Source organism: Poecilia reticulata, chromosome 10 (assembly GCF_904066995.2).
Source record: "Poecilia reticulata chromosome 10, P_reticulata-male-v2, whole genome shotgun sequence".
Taxonomy (NCBI): Eukaryota; Metazoa; Chordata; class Actinopteri; order Cyprinodontiformes; family Poeciliidae; genus Poecilia; species Poecilia reticulata.
Window position 1 is genome coordinate 29,717,162 of NC_088839.1, and position 20,206 is coordinate 29,737,367.

Consider the following 20,206-nt stretch of genomic DNA (forward strand, 5'->3'; position numbering starts at 1 on the left):
AAGTAATCATCTCTGATGGAAGTGAAAGATGATGGAAACAACTGTAACTCTATAAAATTGGGATGTGCATAACTCCTACGTGATATGAAAAAAAAAGAAAGATTTAGTTATTTTTGGTATCTTTTCCCCTCTCTTTGATTCATTTGCCGCCCCTCTCAGTGCTTGTTCTGACTCTCCTAGCTGCTGTGATCCTCCAGGCCCTCTGGTTATTTGGATATTGTTTGGAGTCAAAGTTCTGTCAATCAGATAAGCAGTGACCTCGCAGACCCAGCAGATAAGACGTTACATGGCAAGAGGAAATGGCAGACAGCAGCGGGACACAAGGTCTGACTGTGAAGACTCAGTGAAGCGAGACTGATCACAACAGTTCCTCGTACTCCGAAAGGCCACTATGAACCAAAATTTATTGCTTCTGTCTCATCTGTCAATCGGTTTACATTGACTGACTCTGATTTGGAGCCTGTACAGAAATTTTATCCTGAGAATAAGAACCCTTTGTGCAAGGTGATACAACTCTTTTCTGCAAACAAAATACTGATTATAAAGTGAGATTTTTCTCTTTTTGTCATTTTTAATTACATTTCTCAAAAATGGTTCAGAATTCTACAGAAAATCTAGTCTCTGTAATCACTAACATTCAGAATATTCATGCAAGACTTAATGTTCTCAATACATGGCTTGCATGCAACCTTGACGGCTGCTGCAGAGTCACCAGGATGATTTGGAATAAGACAAACTTTTCAGTCATTCCGTAACTCTGGGAAATTACAAAAGAATGAATGAGAGGCGAGTCGTTGTTCAGGGTCTGCAGCGTTTGGGTGGTCCACAGGTTGGAAGCCCTCTGGGAGGGATCAGGGGGACCTCCACATATAATACCAATAAGAAGACCTGTTGAAACAGGGCACACACTAATTCAAAAGCAGCTCAGCTAAAACCCAAGCACACACTTAATTCACCATTCAAAATATTGTTTTCCACAAAGCTGGCTGTTGTTGCTATTCTTCTTGTCAAAAAGTAACGGTATATAGTTATTGGAAAAATAAACTGAATCTTGCCAATGTTTCAGGACAAACCCATTTTATGTCACATGTCCAACCACTATTTAATCCCATAAATACAAAAAAAAAACCACATTGGAAGTATGGGTAGTTGTCAGTCTTCCACAAAAGACTGAGTTACTTTAGTTAGCAGCATGTTGGTTTTTCATTTTAACTTCATTTTAACACAAATGAAAGCATAATTATGTCTGGAAGCTGCTCAGAGCAACCACAGCCTCTGATGCTGCTCGTCACTGAGATGATGGTTCAGTTCTTTTTTTCAAGAGACTCTTGGTGGTCATTGTTCAGTGAAGGGAAGAAAGCAGTCAGTCAACCCACCCCACCCCCAAAACGTTCTGGGAGTTCAAACACTTGAGTTAGAAGTGCTCCTCTAAATAAAAGGGTTACTGCTACAGAGATCACACATGTAAAGCCAATTTAACTATGTTTGGCTGTTATTTTTTTTTTCCATTCATGACATTGATTATTTTCAAACTAATTTAATTGATATTAGTTTTCAAGTGGGCTGTGAGAACATCTAAACTGATTTGTTTGCATTTAATGTGCATTCCTTAAATGTGTTCCATCTATCTACAGTTATACTTTAATGTCCTTGATTTATTTGTTAAACATTACTTTTGGTTTAGATTTTATCAAGATGTACCTTAAAATGTTTGAAATAACTTAACAAGCCCTGATGTGATTTTAATATTCTTTCATTACCTCAATGATGTCTGTGCAATATAGTTAGGAGATTCAGATTGCAAAACATACTATGTGGTTATTTTTGGTGTTGGCCACCAATCTTCTCTGTTTTTGATCTAATTCTGAAACTTTACTCTTGATTTTCTTACGTGAGCTTGTATCAGCTAAATTACTTTTAGAATTCTTTAACTGATTAAACAAAACAGGTTTCCAACACAAATTAAGCAAAAAATAGTAATAATAATAACATATAGCAAAAAAAAATCACAGTCATAGTTCTGTTGTGCATGCACATGCAAAAAAAAAAAAAAAAACACCCTGTGTTGGATTAATGACAGCATGTTTTAACTTGTAATAAATTTTCATATTAAAGGACAGTCTCACATTTTATTGAATTTTAGTTTCAAATGGTATATTAGATTGTGATATCATAGGCTGCATTCCCCCCAAAAAATTTTGAATAACAGGAAAAGACTGACAACATCAAAAGGAATTGTATGACTTTATCGCCCTCTGTTGTCCAGAATGAAGACAAACTGCAAATTTAAAACAATGGAATTTTGAAATATGGAGTAAGAAATGAAAACGATCAAGAATAAGAAATCAAGAAGAATAAAAGATCAATAAACACGAAATAGATCTGTTTTAGAATAAAAGCTTAGAGATTGAGTGATTCAGTGTTTGTAAATTAAGAAATTAAGACATGTTCAGAACATTGCATCCTCTTCTTTCGTCACATAAACTGTATTTTTATTCTTTTGTAATACTGTACACTTTCCTCTTAATTGTTTGTTGGATTGTTTGTTTAACTGTTTTTATGTATTTATTTAACTACATTTATTATCCTCATTTGTATAAATATGTGACCCAAAATGAAATTTGAATGACTTAAACTTGCCTGATATTCAACATCCAAGATGAACAACAAAAAACTGGGAGAAGAAGTGAGTGCAAAGTCTTTCAAGCCATTGTCTACTCCGTGAGGTTTGAGACATGGGGAGCTTATATTTTAAAGAATGCCATTAGATAACAAAAATAAGTTACTATTTTTACTAATATATGTAGAGCAGAAAGAGTATCGACAATTACATAAGGACCCAGGGCAAGTGACATTTTTCAAGCCTAGTATTAAAGTTTCTTCACTATTCTCAGGTGATTCACTACATTAAATGTCAAAGTAAAATCATTTCAGATTCTAACCTTGATGTCTTTTTTTCTCATTTGAGTGAGTTATTTGTCCACGGCAGATGTCCACCAGCTAAAAATAAACAGAAAGAGTCACAATGGTAGTGTCAGGGTTTGTGTGTTTATTTTTAGTTTTTTGTTTTGGTGTTCATGATTTAATTCTTCACAGGCTCTTTGTTCAGATTTCTGGCAGATTCTGGGTGTTTCAAATGTACCACTTTGTGTGTGTCAGATTTGTTGTAGATAATATGCTTATTGCTCAAGCTTTACTAAATGCACCCTCAGTTGCAATAAGCAGTTAAAGGGAGACCTCAAAGGGTCATTAGAGCAGGGTTTCCCAGTTTCTACGCCAGCTTGACACATTTCATAATCAAACATATTCCAATAGTTTATTTTACTGTATATGTTATAATAATGATAGAAAAACGGACTAGATTTTATGCTAAAAAAATGTAATAAAAAATGTATAATTAAAAAGTATATCAGAGTAAGTTGTTCAATTTTGCATTTATTTTCTTATTTTCCCTCCAATTTTCTCTTGTCTCCCTACTGCACCCTGGTGGCCACCGAGGGGGATGCAGCCCTCCCTTTGAACAACACTGAGTCAGAGAACAACATGAAAAGCATCACAGGCAGAGAACAGCAGACCGGTCAGGGAGAAAGTTGTGGGAAAGTTAAAAGAAGGGTAAAGTTCTAGAGCTTTTTTAAAAAACATTAATCATTTAGGAGACAGCAAACACATGGAAGAAAGATCAAATGAGACCAAAATGTAATTTTTTGTCCCACGTGAGCAAACCAGAGTACAAATGCATTCTGCACTTTTCAGAATAGTGTAAAATTCTTGCTTATTATTATTATTATTATTATTATTATTATTATTATTATTATTATTATTGTAGTTGGCAAAGATGTCATTCTACATTGCCGATTGGAAGAGGTTACCATTAATAATCATAATATAAGCTGAAAGTAAAGGACTATATCAATGAAACAAACGTAGACAAAAACTGTGATAAAAACAAATCACTTCTTTAAAAATAACACATTTTGGCAGAAGAAACACATATTTAAAGATCTAAGTTTTCCACAACATAAACCTTTCAAAGTAAGCAATGTATGTATTCGAACAGGGCAAAGTACTTCCAGTAACATTACTATTATTGTATCTGCTTACTATATGTTCACTTGATTTCCAAATGGCACAGTGGGCTCAGCAAATATAAAATAACATTAGAACAATGAAATTTGTTCTAATGTTTCAGAACAAGTTTCTGAACAAGGACATCCCACCAGACACATGTGCTTGCATTTGGTACATTTTTGTTTAAAACATGTTTGTTTCATTTTCAGTGGGAGTAGCCAGAAAGTAAACTTCAAAAATAATACCAGGAACTTTGTGCCCCATGAAAAATATATACAACTGTCTGCATACAGAATGAAATTCACAATTTGAAGCAACATTAAAAGCAGACATTAAAAATATGCTAAAGGCCACTTTTTAATCTATTTTTAGACAAAAATAATAATAAAAAAACTACACATTAAAAAAAAACAAAAAAAAACAAACATACTTAAATATACATTTGTAAATAAATAACATTTATTAAAGTAACTACACATTTAAAAGAAAATAAAAAACAAACATTCTTAAATACACATTTGTAACTAAATAGAATTTATTTAAGCAGAACAATATGTTGATCAATCTTTACAAATAAAATAAAATTAGGATCATGTCAAAATCTACTAAAAACAGCAGATTTTTGAATAAGACAAAACAAATAGCTTCCGGAAACCAATTGAAATAATTTTAATTATGAAAACTGTAAAATCTGTATTTAGATGTAATTTGACAGCCTCAATTCAGTCGAAACGGAAACATTAAACTGGATTATTTTAATTTAATAAATGTGCTTTTATTTTGTCGTTTACCAGCCTCGATTCGCAAAAGATGCCACATCCGGTTTACCCGGAACCCAGCATAATTCCCAAAGATGGCGGAGCAAGGTCCAATGGCCATAGCGATGCGGCTCCGAAATCAGCTTCAGTCTGTCTATAAACTGGACCCACTACGAAACGAGGTGAGCTGCTTTGTGTTTTAAGCTCCTTTCCAACCGAGGAAAGTGTACTGACATTGAAAGTACTAGAAACGGGAGTTAACGTGGCGTTTTAACAGGAGATGGTTGTCTCCGCTGCGCTGATGGAGACAGACTGAGAGCGATGCTTGAGCATGCGTATACGGTGGGGTCCAACCGTGTTGTTCTACGGAGCAACGTGCATCAAAGCTCCAAACCAAGTGTTAAATTTGACCACTTCCGGCCCTGTTTTCTTTGGTTCAGTAGGAAGTTTACTTTTTTAATTTGCGCTTTATGGTGGAGTAAACTGTGGCGGTAACAGACGCTGCGCTCCGTTGGTTCTCATTCGATTTGGTTGTCGAAGTAACGGCGGTCCGTTTTGAGTTGCTACTGCTTCGCGCTCGGTTTGTAGTTGATATCACTTATTCAGCCGTTGGAGCTCGGAGTTAGCAAGCAGCTCTCGGTTCTTTCGACTACCCAGTTCCTTCTGTGACGGTGTGTCGGTCTCCTCGGAGAAAAGCTACTTTTTCAGTTTCAACGTGATCGCAGAGGTCATGCTGAGCTCGCCCGCTTTTCCTCCGAATTGTTTAATGTCCGACAAGCTGAAAAACAATGTTCGCATTTACAGCTTTAACATTCCATATTAACGATTCTTCTCCGACTTTAGGAAGACCGTTAAGGGCAAAATGGGCTTCATAAAGTCTCCTCTTTGTCTTCAGCGCTGTGATTTTGCTCGGGGTAACTGCTCTGCAGCTGTTTCGCCTTTAAAAAAAAATAAATAAACCTATTAAAAGCTTTAAAGTTTTGAGATGGTGAGAGATTTGAGCACGATTACCCAACATCAGTGTTCAAGAGCTGCTGTCCCTATTTTAGATGCTTCCTTGGTCCAACACACGTATCAAATGAATTGTTCATTAGCAGAACTTGATGAAACTTCAGGAGGTATTTCTGCCAGTTGAATTAGTTTTTTGAACAATTTCACAGTAAAACATGCAGGAAACTGGGTTAGATCTAAACTCCAAAGTTGGGCAAAGTAGAACAACAGAAAGTCCATGTGGCTAAATTTTAGAGCAATGTTTATCAAACCCCTGCATGTCTCAGAGGCACCTCTATGTGTGCATGTTTCCATAGAGCTGATTTATATAAATTGGTCATTAAGCTGATGAGGAAACATTGTCCCTTTAAATGAGGTGAACTGGAGTATAAACATGTAAAACACAGAGGTGCTTTATACGCTAACACCTCTTATCAGTTGGTAGACTATAATAACCGAAGCGCAATACATTCGGATTCTGTTATCAAATAATCTGTTTGGCCATAATTTTACTCTTTTCAGTCCAGGTGATGTAAATCTAAGTGCTCCAGGTTCTCTACGGCTCCAGGAGAGCACAGGGTCATCCTGATGCAGAGCAAAAAGAGGATGATGGAAATCTAGGTTGATCACAGTTAATATTGTGTCATAATATGCAGCAACCGTGTTTCACAGTTTAATGTTTTCTTTGAACCTTACACCAAGAAAACATCAGGTAGTCCTTGAACACTTCAAGAGGTGTCCATGTGGAGAGAGAATAACAGAAAACTGTGTGTCTGTGTTGACAACCCAAACATTGCACTCTGTGCTCTTTTGATAATTTTTGAAACTAAACAAGTCAGAAAGCAGATGAGCTCCTCATAGATCCTCTGTGGAAACTCACCAAGTCATTGTTTCTTTTAAGAAACTGAATTTTCTCTCGTTTAATATTTTTCTGTATCTTTATTGTAGATTGTGCTGAATGAGCACGGCAATGCTTGTTGCTCTCATAACTGGATTATGGTTGTCATGGCACTAAAATTTCAAACCCAATATCAATACTAACAAAACAACTCAATGACTTTCAGTAATGCAGCAGTTGAATTAGGGTAAAATAAATAACAGGTAGTGTTTGTTTCCTTTTTTCTGTCTGTTTGCCTCATATTGAAGGCAGCTCCTTAATGCCATCAAAAAGAGTGGCTTTTGTTTTTTTTTCTTGTCATGATGCACTCATCATGTTCACAGAGTTTAAAACTTCCTGAATCTAAATCTTGCAGTGATTTAGATTAGGGCTTTTGGTGGTTGTAACTCTATCACTTATAAAGACTTGAACAGTTTTTCAATTTTACACATCGACCAAAAGAAGATGAGCAGTAGTCTTGAAAATTTTTTCTTGATTTCCTGAAAATTTCTTTTTATTTTGACATTTCTTTTCTACATCAGTCATTTTCAGTCCACTTCCAAAACATCTTTGATGTATTTCCTCTGTTAACTAAGCTCTGATTTATGACTCGTAAGTCTCACAAACTCCGGAGAGGAACTGTTGTTGTCTGCATAGCAATCTAACACAGAACTAATTATAAGTTGGACTTTTAACCACTTTCTTTCAAACAATCCGTCATAAACACAACATTTTCTCCCATTTTCTGAGTTGACTCACCTGATAAAATGGCAAAATTAGAGTCTGACACCTGGGGGGGGAAAAACTCAAGCCTGAAAAAGATTATTCCTGAAACTTCACAGTAGATGAACAAATAAAGGATGATGCTTCTCTCAGTTCCTGTCTCAGGGTTTTGCTCCTGTGTTCCAATTTCTTTAGGATATAGCTTTAAATGACTGTTTATTTGTTCTAACCTGTTTTAAGCCTGACTATTTGCTGCCCTCCACTTTTGGTGGGAGCTTACTTTAAAGACACTGTGTGTTGCAGGAAGAGGCATCTGTTAATTGAGTGGGCTGTTTGGTCCTAAGACACACTTGTCTGCTGCCATTTTGCTCTGATTGAATGGTAACAAGACTGGTTATGTTTGGAATGGAACATCAGGATCCTTTCTTCTAACTAAATTGAGACATTGTCTCAAAATAAATTGATGTTTGTAATTATTTTTTCCAGTTTTTTAAAGTTTTGAATGGTTCTTCTATGGTTAGAATAATGGGAGATAAATAAAAAAGTGAAATGTCATGAATATTCAAACCCTGTGATGCTTGTTTTTTGCTTCTCTAGGAGGAAGTTAAGTTGAAGATCAAAGACCTGAATGAACACATTGTCTGCTACCTCTGCGCTGGATATTTTATAGACGCCACAACAATTACAGAGTGTTTGCATACTTGTAAGCTTATGAATCTTTGTTTTTTTTCTCCACCATTTTACTAAAATAACTTGTTTGCCTGTTTGCTTCAGTATGAATGAATTCTCTTTTTTCCCTGTACAGTCTGTAAAAGTTGCATTGTAAAATACCTGCAAACCAGCAAGTATTGCCCCATGTGCAACATTAAGATTCATGAAACTCAACCTTTACTCAACCTCAAGCTGGATCGAGTGATGCAAGACATTGTCTACAAGCTGGTGCCTGGCCTTCAGGAGAGTAAGTTGTCTTGATTTTTATTGGTTGTCCAGAAGTGTTGTAAGTCTTTAATATGCACAGGACAAACCTTGCACAAGCATGTATGCTGCAGTTTTTCTCATTTTTGTCATGTTGACACCACCAACTCTATTTTATTGGGGTGTGTAATTATGAAGCATACAGGAAGTTGCACATAATTTTCATAATTTGTTTTGCAGGCTAAAATCTGAAAAGTGTGGTCTGCATTTTTCTATGTCAGCACTTTGTAGAAACACCTTTCCCTCACCTGGAAGTCTAATGGAGTGTGTTGCCTCTAGCTGCACATCTTCGTCAGATTCAGGATTGCTCTGTATTTATCCCCGGTCCTCGTCCCGTAACACTGAGCAGCTTCCCCACAGCCTAATCCAACCACCATTGTTATTATCTTGCAGGTGGGGGAATCTTGACAACAGATTCCTCTACCTGAGCTGTGGATCCATGCAGCTCCTCCAGAGTTACCATTGGCATCATGGATGCTCTTCTGATTAATGCTCTTCTTGTTTAACATAAAATTACAATGATTTGCATAAAAGTTTTTGGTTATAATGTGATAAAAACTGAGACTTCAAAGGGCAACAAATGCTTTTGTAAGTTACTGTTTTTTGTAGCATATTTAATCAATTTATCATTCAGACTTTCCATTTTTAATTGACAGCCACAAGTTGTCAAATTTAGAAAAATAAAAGTATTTGTTCTTCAGTTGGATACAAAATATCGAAGAAGGTTTTGGTTTTTCATAATTTTAATTTTGGTCTCGGATCAGAAATACAAAATGGTCTTCAGAACTGAATGTTAATTTAGGATTTTATTGCTTGGGTTTATGTGACCCAGAAATTGTAATGTGTGCAAAAGTGTGGGTTGTTTTCAACATAAAATAGTGTAAGCATTAGGTTATTTGACTTTTACAGCACTGACAAGTGTAAGAATAAAGTAACCAACAATGTCCATCACAAAAATATTTTAGAAGTCAAAAGTACTTTAAATGTTTTTGTTCTGTTATCTAACTGGTTATTTGTTGTTTTATAAATCAACACTTCTCACTGTCTGAAATGTTTGTTTTTGTATGCCTTAATTGGTGAATTAATAATAATAATAAAAAAACATTATTAAGGTGGATAAAAATAATACAGAGAAGGTGGTAATATGCACTGGAAAACATGTTACCACCAGAATCTGTTTTCCGGTGCATCAAAGTCCCTGCTATTGTATTTGGGTGTGTCATGGAATCACACACTTAATGAAAATGATTGCAAAATAAACTGTAGAAGTCTGAATATACATTTTCTCTGTATATCAATCCAGCCAAAACCCTCTAACAATGCGTCTGACAGACGTCTTCTCTTCAAATCTTCTGATACTCATTTCAGAGCATCAGAAGATTTGATGGTAGAAGGTTTATTTGCAGCATGAAGATTTCTGTCATATACCGGTGTTTAATAAGTATTATCAAATTAGGGTGTGGTTCCAGCGTTGCCATGGTAACTTGCACGTTTACAGAACAAATTCTGGGTCACACAAACCAGAGCAATGAAATGTTACATTAAAAAATGTCTGTACTATCATCTGTTTTTCTATTTTGTATTTTTGATTTGAGTTGAAAACATAAAAAATGTATACTGTTTAGAAAAATACATTTTCTTATTCATGATTGGCAGTTGAAAATAGAACGGATGAGGCATGGATAATATTTGAAGCACAGCTATTTATTTTCCTGTGAAATTGGAAGAAGTCATGAAAAAGAAACATGTTGGCATGTTTTTTATTTTTCTCAGGTGAGGACAAACGAATAAAAGATTTTTACCAGTCGCGTGGGTTAGAAAGAGTCATCCAACCTGCGGGAGACGGTGGGTCCTTTCACCACTAAACATTCTGAAATGTTTCTGTTTTTGAAAGAGCTCTGGCTCAAAGTAAAGTTCTCAGCGTCTACAGCTGGATTTATTTGATTGCTCTACAGCAGTAAAATCAGGATCTCAACCTTATCCTTTTTTTTTCTCCAACTCTTTAGATGTTTCAGAGAGCGCAGCTCTGCCTTTTACAAGCTTCGACCACTCTAAAGCTCACTTCTACAGATATGATGAACAGGTTTCGCTGTGTTTAGAAAGACTAAGGTAAAGGGCTTCTGTTTTTATCTTGCGTATGCTTTTAAAATCAGATAAGACTGAAATGGAATGTTTATGTGGATATATTTAGATTTGACTGTTATAAAATGAACTTTTGAAAAGTGTTTTAACACTCTGTCTTTGCAGTTCATCACTCTCTGGGAAAGATAAGACAAAACTTACTCTCCAGGTGGGTTTATCAAGTACTCTAACCTGTAACTAGAGTTGTATTTCAGTACAGATGTGTGTGCTTATTGAAGTTGTTGAGCTGGTTCTGGATGCATTTAAACCAACAAGGCTTTTCACAACCCAGAAAAAGATGTCTCCAGGACATAAAAAAAAAAAAACTAACTGCTTAGCGAATACATGGCACATTGACAGCTGCTGCTACAGCAGAATCCAGCCTTCAGAGCTGCTGAGCCTCTGCTGCTGGAGCCTCGTATTTACAGAGGGGGATAAGTAGGAGAATCACGTCACTGAGGCAGGAAATTATTCGTCATCTTACACCCAAGCGGCTGCTCTCTTAACTGATCTGTGTCATTTAAAAAATTGAATGACCCTTTGCAAGAAGCCACCTTTGTTTTTTTTTGTTTTTATTTTATAATCCAAATGGAGTTTAAATGCTATTTGTTTGTTTTTTTATTGCTTTAGAAGTTACGTTAAGTTGTGCAAAATCTTTTAATATATTATGAGAAAAAAATTAATATATATAAAAACAAATACTCCAATAATTTCATATTCCAGCAGGGGGCACCATGATTTGCTTTATTAAATTATGGAAATCGTTTTTGAAAGAAGTACCCTTTACAGTTTACATTTTAGAACAGAACATAATAACATGGTGTTTCAGTTAGTGAAATTAAGGAAATAGTCTTAACTTTGCCTTTCAGGCTTTTCAGAGTTTCTATGCTGCCTGGAAAGTTATTGAATCCAAGTATTTTCTGTTTTGTGTAACTGCAGGAAATTAAAAAGAGGGTGATTAGTGTAAATCTGGCATCTTTTGAGGTGGTCTTGGTCCGCTTCCAAACAAACTCATGTACAGTTTATTTGTGGTGTGAGTACAGATCTTCCTCGATTTGAACCAACTAAAGAAAATATACGTCATTTTTGAAGTTCATGAGCCACTATGGTAAAAATGAGTCGTTCAGTGTTGCTAATTCTACTGCTGTTTGTACTAATTGAACTGAAATTGTACCCGATGCACCATTTTCTGCTGCCAGCATGTTGTAGGTCAGAAAAGAGAGAGCATCTCGTCTCCTTCGGCTTGCAACAGCATTTGCTGACGCCGTTCCAACATTGCGAAGTCTGTGTTGTGTTAGCTGCTCTTGGCATTTAAAATGGTATTGCAGTAACAGCACAAATGTGCACAACAGAAATACAGCAAGCAGAACTTCCAAAAAATTTTCCGGATCTCTGCTGTGTCCCATCTCCGTCACTGCTGTCCAGTGGGAGCAATAATCATCAGCATTGCCTAAAAGTACAATGTGAAAACACACTGCAACAAATAATAAATTAAAGTTCTTTTGGTCTGGTCAAACAAGCAGACCAAAGGACTTTTCCTGTTGTGAACAAACCCTAAAAGGTTTAGGATTCTGGCTTGAACAATGTGTAGGGAAGCTGGCGTTGACCATTTTTGTGGTTGGATTAAATAAATATTTAGCTGTCAGGAGTCCTCAAATTTTAATCTGTAATATTATTATTTGGGATCACTGTGCCCACTTCCTCTTGGTGAAGGCCCCATATCTTCACCTGAAAGTTACTTTGAGATGTTGGCGTAGAGACTGAGTTTGCTGATCAGTCCAATAAGTCATTTGGTTGTTGGGATTCACATTTGCTCATTATATTAGCCCGACCTCAGCGTGAACTTGCTCTTGATTGGGAGGATTGGCAGCTTTAAATGTTTCCACTGGTGACTAATCTTTCTTACTGTGTCATTGTGAATTCCTAAAAGCATGGAACTGGCCCTCTAACTCTTTAGAGATTGATGAGCAGCAACAGTTGTTCCTCTTAGGTCATTGTTGAGGTTTTTCTCTCTTGGCCTTATGACACGACAAACCCATGAACTGTGACATACTCCTTCTTTTGGGATCAAATTTCTTCTGTCGATATCTGATTACTACTTAAATTGGGCGAACAAATCCTTAGCTGCCATGGGTTTCTCAAAATACCAAATTTTTAAGGGTGTTTGGCTTCTTTGGGGAAGTTCATCCTTGTTTCACCTTGACCAGGTGTTTTATTTATTTATTTATTTTTTAAACAAACCATGTTTTTTCTTGGCCTTTAAATTGGGTTGTAGAGTATTTAAGAAAGAGCTTGAACTCCGTCACAGCTAAGGAGTTAAATTAACCACACAGATCTGCTGACTGATATTTTGGAAGTGTCAGTACATTCATTCATGTCCTCTCTGATCACTTTGCAAAGTCAAAATGTTGTTTATCGTTTGTCTAATCTTACTTTATGTAACAAGAACATGCAGCCACATTGGTTCCATTCCTGCCTTTTTATATGCAGTTGTTTTTCACTCTAACCCCTCTGTGACCTTATAAAGTGGATTAGCTTCTGACGAGAACCCTCATAAATGTATAAAAACAAATCATACTCCTGGGTGTAATGTCGGATCAGTTTGCTAATGCAAGCCATGTCCTTGCAGTGTTCTGGATTTAAATTCGACCCTCAATAATTTGTTACCGGCTCTCCTCTCCACCCTCCTTGTCCAGTGATATTTACTGTTTTATACTGAGATGTAAATTTAATAAAACTGATTTCTGCCCATGCATGAAGAGAAATACTACGCCCTTGCAGTGCATGAGCTAAAGCAGTTTAGCTCTTTGACTTTAGAGTGTTTAATAAGTCAGCAGGGAGCAGAAAACTTCCAGCAGTAAGCAGGATTATTCTTCACTGTAAATCTAATCGTAAAAGGAGTACGCGGTTCCTACAGTTGGATCGTTTGGATTTCTGCTGCTCCAAATGTGATTCAGAATTGCAGTCCAATTTGCTATTTATGAATAAGGATCGACAGAAAAAATATTTATGGAACATTTTAAACCAGTCTTCACAAGAAAACAGCCTGCACTTCTAGTTGGACTTTCAAAACTATAACTTTTCTCTCATTTTGACTCTGTTGGTGAATGTCTGTACTCCCAAGTTAAATGTCAGATTTCCAGATGATGAACACTTATGTAAATTGTAGTCTTATAACAGAATTCTAAGAATTAACCATTGCAGTGGTCACAAGTTACAATAAAGACTGAGTAAAGATGATCTAAGGCTGGGCAATATGGCTGAAAAATGTATCGCAATATAAGGGTTTCATATCGGTCGATATCAATAATTATTAATTAGTTTTTTTTGTTTTAAATATCCAAACTACTATCAAACTACTGAGGTGACCTTTTCTCTTCTATCTACAATTTTATTCTTGAGCTGTTCAGCTTGAGATCAGATCAGAAAATATCACTTTTCTGATCTTTTTTTATTTGTAAGCTGTTATGAGGCAGGGTGCCTCAACATAAACCTGCTCCCACATACTCTGGGCTACTGTGTGTTTTCAAATGGATATTCACAAGTTTGATTAGCTACTTGGGTGCCTCTGTTTAATAGTGCATCGTGTAAAATTTCTCAACTGCATGTTATATTGTTCTTGTTTTGGAGCTGATTGTTTTCTTTCTTCTGCAGCAGAAGTTTGTGCGCTGCTCTGTACGAGCAGAGGTCAGACACTTGAGGAAAGTCCTTTGTCACAGATTAAATGTGGAAAAACATCAGGTGAGTCGATGTCTTATACTACATCAAAAATATTTCTTAGTATTTATTTTGAAATACTAGGAAATAGTATTCCAATTGGTTTATAGTAAATGTTGTAAATGTATCAATGTCCGATCATTCACGTGTACAAATCCATCACTAGTTAACAGGTAGCAATGAAGCTCTGTCTTAATCTGCTTCTACTTAATATTGTGCGAGTAGTTGAAAGTGATTCTACCAAAGGTATTATTTTCTCCATAGCAGATGTTTATAGGGCGTTTATGTCCATGGCACGAGAAGCAGACTAAGGCTTTCTACACACGTAGCTGGGTCATTATAAAAACAAATATCTCTGCCACATCGTTTAAAAAAAATATTGTACATGGTCGGTTCCAGAAAAGTTTTCATCCACATGAACCTGCACATCTTTGAGTGTTGTTTTAAACATGCCAAACAGGGGGCAGTGTAGAGCAAAGCTAAAACTTATGTCAGTCAATCAGGTTGCTTCAAAACGTCCCGTTAGGAATTAAACATGGCATCGTGAGGTTTTTTTTGTATGGTCAGAAAGGTTAAGCCACTTTTAAATTGCGTTAGAATATAAAGTTAAAAAAACATAAGACGATGTTGATTGGAAATTGTGTCAAAGTAAGTTTGTGACTATATTGGCACATTATTTGTCACAGACTGTAATTCGTGGGAACCTAGATCTCAGTTTTCCTGTCTACACACACGTAAAAATGTATTTGTTTTCCCAGATATCCGGCTATGTATGGAGTAGACTTAAAGGTGAATTTAAACTCAAAGCACTTTTCCAGGAACAATGGTAGTTTTATGAGGTTTTTTTATTTTACCCCCATTATTTGTTTATATGCCAATCAGAGTATCAAACCATTTCTTTCTGGTTGAATATTATCACCATTTTCCTTTTCATGTACTCTTTAGTTTAAACACATTCACAGTTCATACTTTTGTTAACATTAAATTTGACAGCAATATTAATTGGTATTTTCATTTAGAAATATAGGTGGTTATCAAAAACCTTAATAAAACCTGATGAATGTAGTGGAAATATTAAATAAGTGAATTCAATGAAGCATGTGCCACAGTTTTCATTGATATATATCAAAAACAAGCAACAGAAACTATGGGTAAAGTTTGTCATAAAGGAAATCCGTACAGAAAAACTCCTAAGGTCTTTGTTTCTTTCTGTTTTCTGAAGTTCATATTCTCTGACTGACTTCCACTTGATGAAAAAGCAGAGACCAGCAGCCAAAATATTTGAACCAAATGTGTGAAATCAGACACAGAAAGGGAAATGTGTCACTGAAATCCCTCTTTTAAAATGTTTTCCTTCCTAATTGCTCTTCATCTGTCTGTGTGGTCTCTCTCTGCAGGTCCAGATGTTATTTAATAACGAGTCTTTGCCTGATCACATGACCATGAAACGGTTATGGCTTTCACACTGGTTTGGCAAGGTACAGTACAGCCAACACCAGCTGCAGCATCAACAACTGTCACACAGGCTTCACACTGGAGTTATACCTCTTAGAATATTAGCTGAACTTTCTTCAACAATAAGAGACTGGATTATTAAATTCTAATTTGATAAAACAATCAGTTAAATCCTTTTGTTTATTTGCTTTAACATGACTACAGGCAGCTCAGATGTGGATTAATTGAATAAAACTATTACAGTTTTCTAATATCTGTTGTTTCTCCTTCCAGGCTCAACCACTAGTTCTTCACTACACCATCAAAGACAAAAGGACCAGATAGGATTTGTTTTCAGTCGAGAGACGGCTGTAAATATTTTGTACAATACATATTCTATTTTAATAGTGTTTGTGTACATAAACTTATTTTCCTTGTTTTGTATTTTTGAAAATAAACTTGAAATGGAAAAAGTAAAGATATTGTTGTGGTCTATGACTCAGCCTTCTAAACATAATGTGTTTCAGTAATGGTAAAACTGTTTTATTATATTTCAGAATAATATCAGTTTCTCCAACATTTGGCATTGTAGGGATTTTACTCAGAATTACAAATACACAGTATTTACATCGCAGTAAATGAGTGATGGCCTATATATTGGTAATCAAGTTCAAAATATGTAACTTAAATACAAAGAGTAATCTTTGTTTATTTAAGTGATAATTTTATGGCTTAAAGTATTTAACTACCCAAATTCTGTTTCTCAGAGAATTTGTTATAAAGCCATAATGATGTTCATGCAGAAATGTGTTCATGCAATCATAGGGAATCCTGCTTACTTAAAAGTAAGCAAGTAAGTGCTTACTTACTTTCAAGGTGGAAGGCTTCACTGGCACTTTCCACAAGGAGGGTAAACCACTAAAGATCCCTACTGAAGATGCTGGTTAATCGAAGTCATGGATTCAAGCATACTAAAGAAAGGTTCAGTGGAAGAAAGATGTGCAACAGGAATAACTATCCCAGCCTAAACTGGTTTGGCTGAACATTCAGACCTTAAAGAGACATGTATACAGAACATGGACTACAAGTGTCCCATCATTTGTGTTGAGCCATTTCTAAACCACAGACAGAAAAAAAGGACTGCAATGTTCAGTTATCCAAATTCCTCTACAGATTAAAGTTTAGATTTCTTTAGAAATCAAGTTCCCAGAATTTGAAGGAGGAGTGGGACAGAACTGCAAGTTATTATCATCAAAAGGGTTAGATCAGAAATAAATGCCTGAAATATATCACTGCATGTGTGTAATGAATCTTTACTAAGTGAGTTTTAGTGTTTGAACTGACATGCTGTAATTAAAATGTAGTAGATATTTTAATTTATTGAGGCCTCTAAGTGGTTTGTGAAAAGAAACTACTAGCTTCTAACTCATTCCACATGACCTCTTACGAAATTAGTTCACATTGTTAGCATTTAATTCTACAAAGTACAATATTTTTTGCAACCATGCTGGGGATGTTCATCATGCAGTTGGTGTTCAGTTTTAGATGTGACAGAATTTGCCTTTTGTTGTGTTTTAATTCTGTGAGTCCAGCGCTGTTGACTTATAAAGGCTACAAGTGTTTAAAGTTTCATGAATTGGTATTTTTATAGGAAGCAGAACATGAAAAAGAAATATTCTAATGTCCATATTTTAAATTAAAACTAAGCTTCTATCTTGACAAAGCAGGTTATGTTTTAATTTTTTTTAATCATAGTTTCCTTCTTTAACTTTATGGTCTGTTTCAGAGAAGTTGCAAAGTTTCTTGTCCATATTGTACTGTTTACCTTTACTAGTGTACATTTTTCTTTATCTCCATTCCAGTTTTCCAACTAGTCTCATAACTTTGTAAATTTTATTTCTGAGTGTTTTGTTTCCTCGCTGATACGGACAGTTTCACCGTAATCCGTGAAGATTATGCAACTGACTCACTTAAATTAAGAGATGGTCATACTGTCCCATGCACTGCCTCAGAGGTTCAGACCAGCTTCAGTTGAAATCGGAAACACAGCTTTACGTGGTGGTTTCTCTTCGGATAACTTTCCTTCTGGGTGATTCATATCATGGACATTTTCCAAACATGCAGATGATGGGATTTGCAGGAATTTTCAGCAACAATTTTGCATATTTCTGTAGGAATATAACACTATTTTCTTGTGCGGCTACTGAGCTCCAAGTGTAAAAACGCATTGGTGTTTTTTTTTTTAAATCTGCTTTGTTTCACCTCAACTCTGACGAAATTTTACTGCCAGTTTTCAGAAACCTCCAGAGTTCACTAGCAGCAATTTCTCGCGAGAACACTTGAAAGGCATGACTCCGTAATGACAAAATTTCGTTGATATTGTCTTTTGCTTTTCTTCCTAGAATAATCCCCCTAACTGGGCACTAGGTGGCAGACTTGGAGTTGCTCATACTCCAGACAACCTTGGATGTTTGTGATCGTCTCCAGTGGAAGAAGGAACTCTGATAACTTGACACGGCCTGATGATAAATGCTACATGTTTCCAGGTCTCTTCTCTTTTTAAGTAGACAGAATTTCGTGTGATTGTCTTTGATGTTTTCTGAATATCTCGCAATTAATCACTGCCTGTTTGACATTTAAATTACAAACAATTGCTTGAAAATGACAGGTTTGGATTTAGACCTCTTTAAGAAACTGCTCCGGTTTGGCACAAGGATACATTTTAATGATGGCTAATATTTTAAAAATCTAATTTTGACCATTGCAACAGAACAGAACGATATGGTTCCTTGAAATGGAAAACAAAACAGTCGGGGTTGGAACATTATTCACCAGCCGCAGTTCTGCGCATGTCCGTTCAGGCCCCTCATGTGAATGAAGTGATTCTGATAATCCTCCTGAGGCTCTGCGCCTTTTTATGTGCGTGCTGAGGTGATGCTGGACTAAAATAAAGAATTACAAAAGCGTGTGTCTATGATCATAAACCCTAATAAAGGAAAAATCACTTCCAGCAGAATCTTATTCAAATCTCACATATTTTAAATCCACCCATAATATTATAGCATAAATGAGAAGCTATTATTAACAGATTAGTATGAAAGTGATTAAAAACACTGTAGACATTTACACTCAATTGTCTAAAAGGTATTTTGGGTTGAATACCCTTTGAATTGAAAAATGTTTTTGAAATTACGTTTTTTGACACGTTTTTATTCAATTCGTTTTGTTTTTTCGTTCTCCTTTATTTCCTGCCACTCAGCAATTAAAACCCTTTTTGACTTTTCAACCTCTGTGGTTCCAGCCGATTACCTCTATTGTGATCACCAGCCTGCTTTGGCACACGCACGCACGCACACACACACACACACACGCACGCACACACACACGCACGCACACACACACACACACACACACACACACACACACACACACACACACACACACACAAATTGGAAAAAAAGGCTTAGTTTCACGATCTATTATTATTATTATTAATAATAACATAATTATTATTATTACTATTATATATATTTTTTATTTTTTTTACTTTTTTATATACAAAACAAGCCGGGGAATATATTCTGGTATAAAAATTTCTGTAACCTATAAATGTATCACAATCCTATATTGCTGCAACATATAAAATATATACAAATAATCACTTCTAAAGAAAAATATATGCGTGCTCCAAAAAGAGTAGAATTTTAGTTTTGTTGTTTTTAAATATCTGACATTATGAAAGAATGATGTAATATTTGCTGAGTTGTCTAAAACATTTTGTCAGTATAAACCAACATCACCCACCTCCCCACCCACACACACAAACACACACTAAACCTTTGATCCCGCTGCAAAACTGTTGCAAATGGCCATCCAGCAGCAGCAGTGCGTGTTATTTCCACCGCCTCCCTTTGGGTTTTATTCATTAGGCTCCTCACACTAACCCATTTGCTATTCATGGCGAACTTTGTCTCCTTTTCTCTGCCTCTTTTTAAACAAACCCGGGTTAAGAGTGGCAGATGCGTGGCCATTATTACCCACGGCTGGGTGGAAGCTGTTTTATGTGAGGCAAAGGCGGGTTAACCTAATCAATCATGTCGACCAGTTGTGTTAAAGACGATTCATACAGAAGGAGGAAGAAAACATATGGCGCAGGAGCTGGACGAGAGCTTTTCTTAACACCGCGAACAGACCGGGACCTTATTGTGACAAGATGCATTCAATGCCGTCACAAATAATGGAAATAAAGGCGGTGGATGCCTGCTAATTGAAGTCACGGCACTTTAAAGCTGAATAGCAGGGGTCAGTGAGTGCAAAAGTCACATCTTTACCGAGAGAGGAAGATTTTTAACTTCCTCAGTCTGTCTGAGGGGAATCTTTGCAGAGTTTTTAAATAACTGCCAAAAACCTCGAGCTTCTTAGCACTTTAAATTATTTAAAAAAAAAAAATCTATATATTTCATTATTTATTTCCTATAGTGAAATAATGTCCCACTTGTCTCCACTTTAGGGAAACCACACATCCAGTGTCGTTGAAAGCTGC

The 20,206-nt window shown here is 36.0% G+C and overlaps 1 protein-coding gene across 2 annotated transcripts; it reads left to right on the forward strand.

Annotated features, from left to right (window-relative positions):
* Positions 1-4,647: 4,647 nt before the first annotated feature.
* pcgf1 (polycomb group ring finger 1) lies at positions 4,648-16,141 on the forward strand. 2 transcript variants are annotated; one of them, XM_008421127.3, is made up of 9 exons: positions 4,648-5,008; positions 8,014-8,119; positions 8,222-8,374; positions 10,165-10,236; positions 10,398-10,500; positions 10,639-10,681; positions 14,170-14,253; positions 15,627-15,707; positions 15,958-16,141. In XM_008421127.3, exons 1-9 carry the CDS (start codon positions 4,922-4,924, stop codon positions 16,006-16,008), a joined length of 780 nt encoding a protein of 259 aa, XP_008419349.1. In that variant the 5' UTR covers positions 4,648-4,921; the 3' UTR covers positions 16,009-16,141. The 2 variants fall into 2 exon arrangements, with proteins under 2 accessions (XP_008419349.1, XP_008419348.1); XM_008421126.2 differs by having other exon boundaries at positions 4,650-5,008; positions 14,167-14,253.
* Positions 16,142-20,206: the final 4,065 nt, after the last annotated feature.

Excerpts from the sequence above, each read along its gene's own strand:
- pcgf1 (XM_008421126.2), top strand. The coding sequence starts at position 4,922 with ATGGCGGAGCAAGGTCCAATGGCCATAGCGATGCGGCTCCGAAATCAG. Across the intron at positions 14,254-15,626 it reads TAAATGTGGAAAAACATCAG|GTCCAGATGTTATTTAATAA; the intron begins GTGAGTCGATGT and ends CTCTCTCTGCAG. Across the intron at positions 15,708-15,957 it reads TTTCACACTGGTTTGGCAAG|GCTCAACCACTAGTTCTTCA; the intron begins GTACAGTACAGC and ends TTCTCCTTCCAG.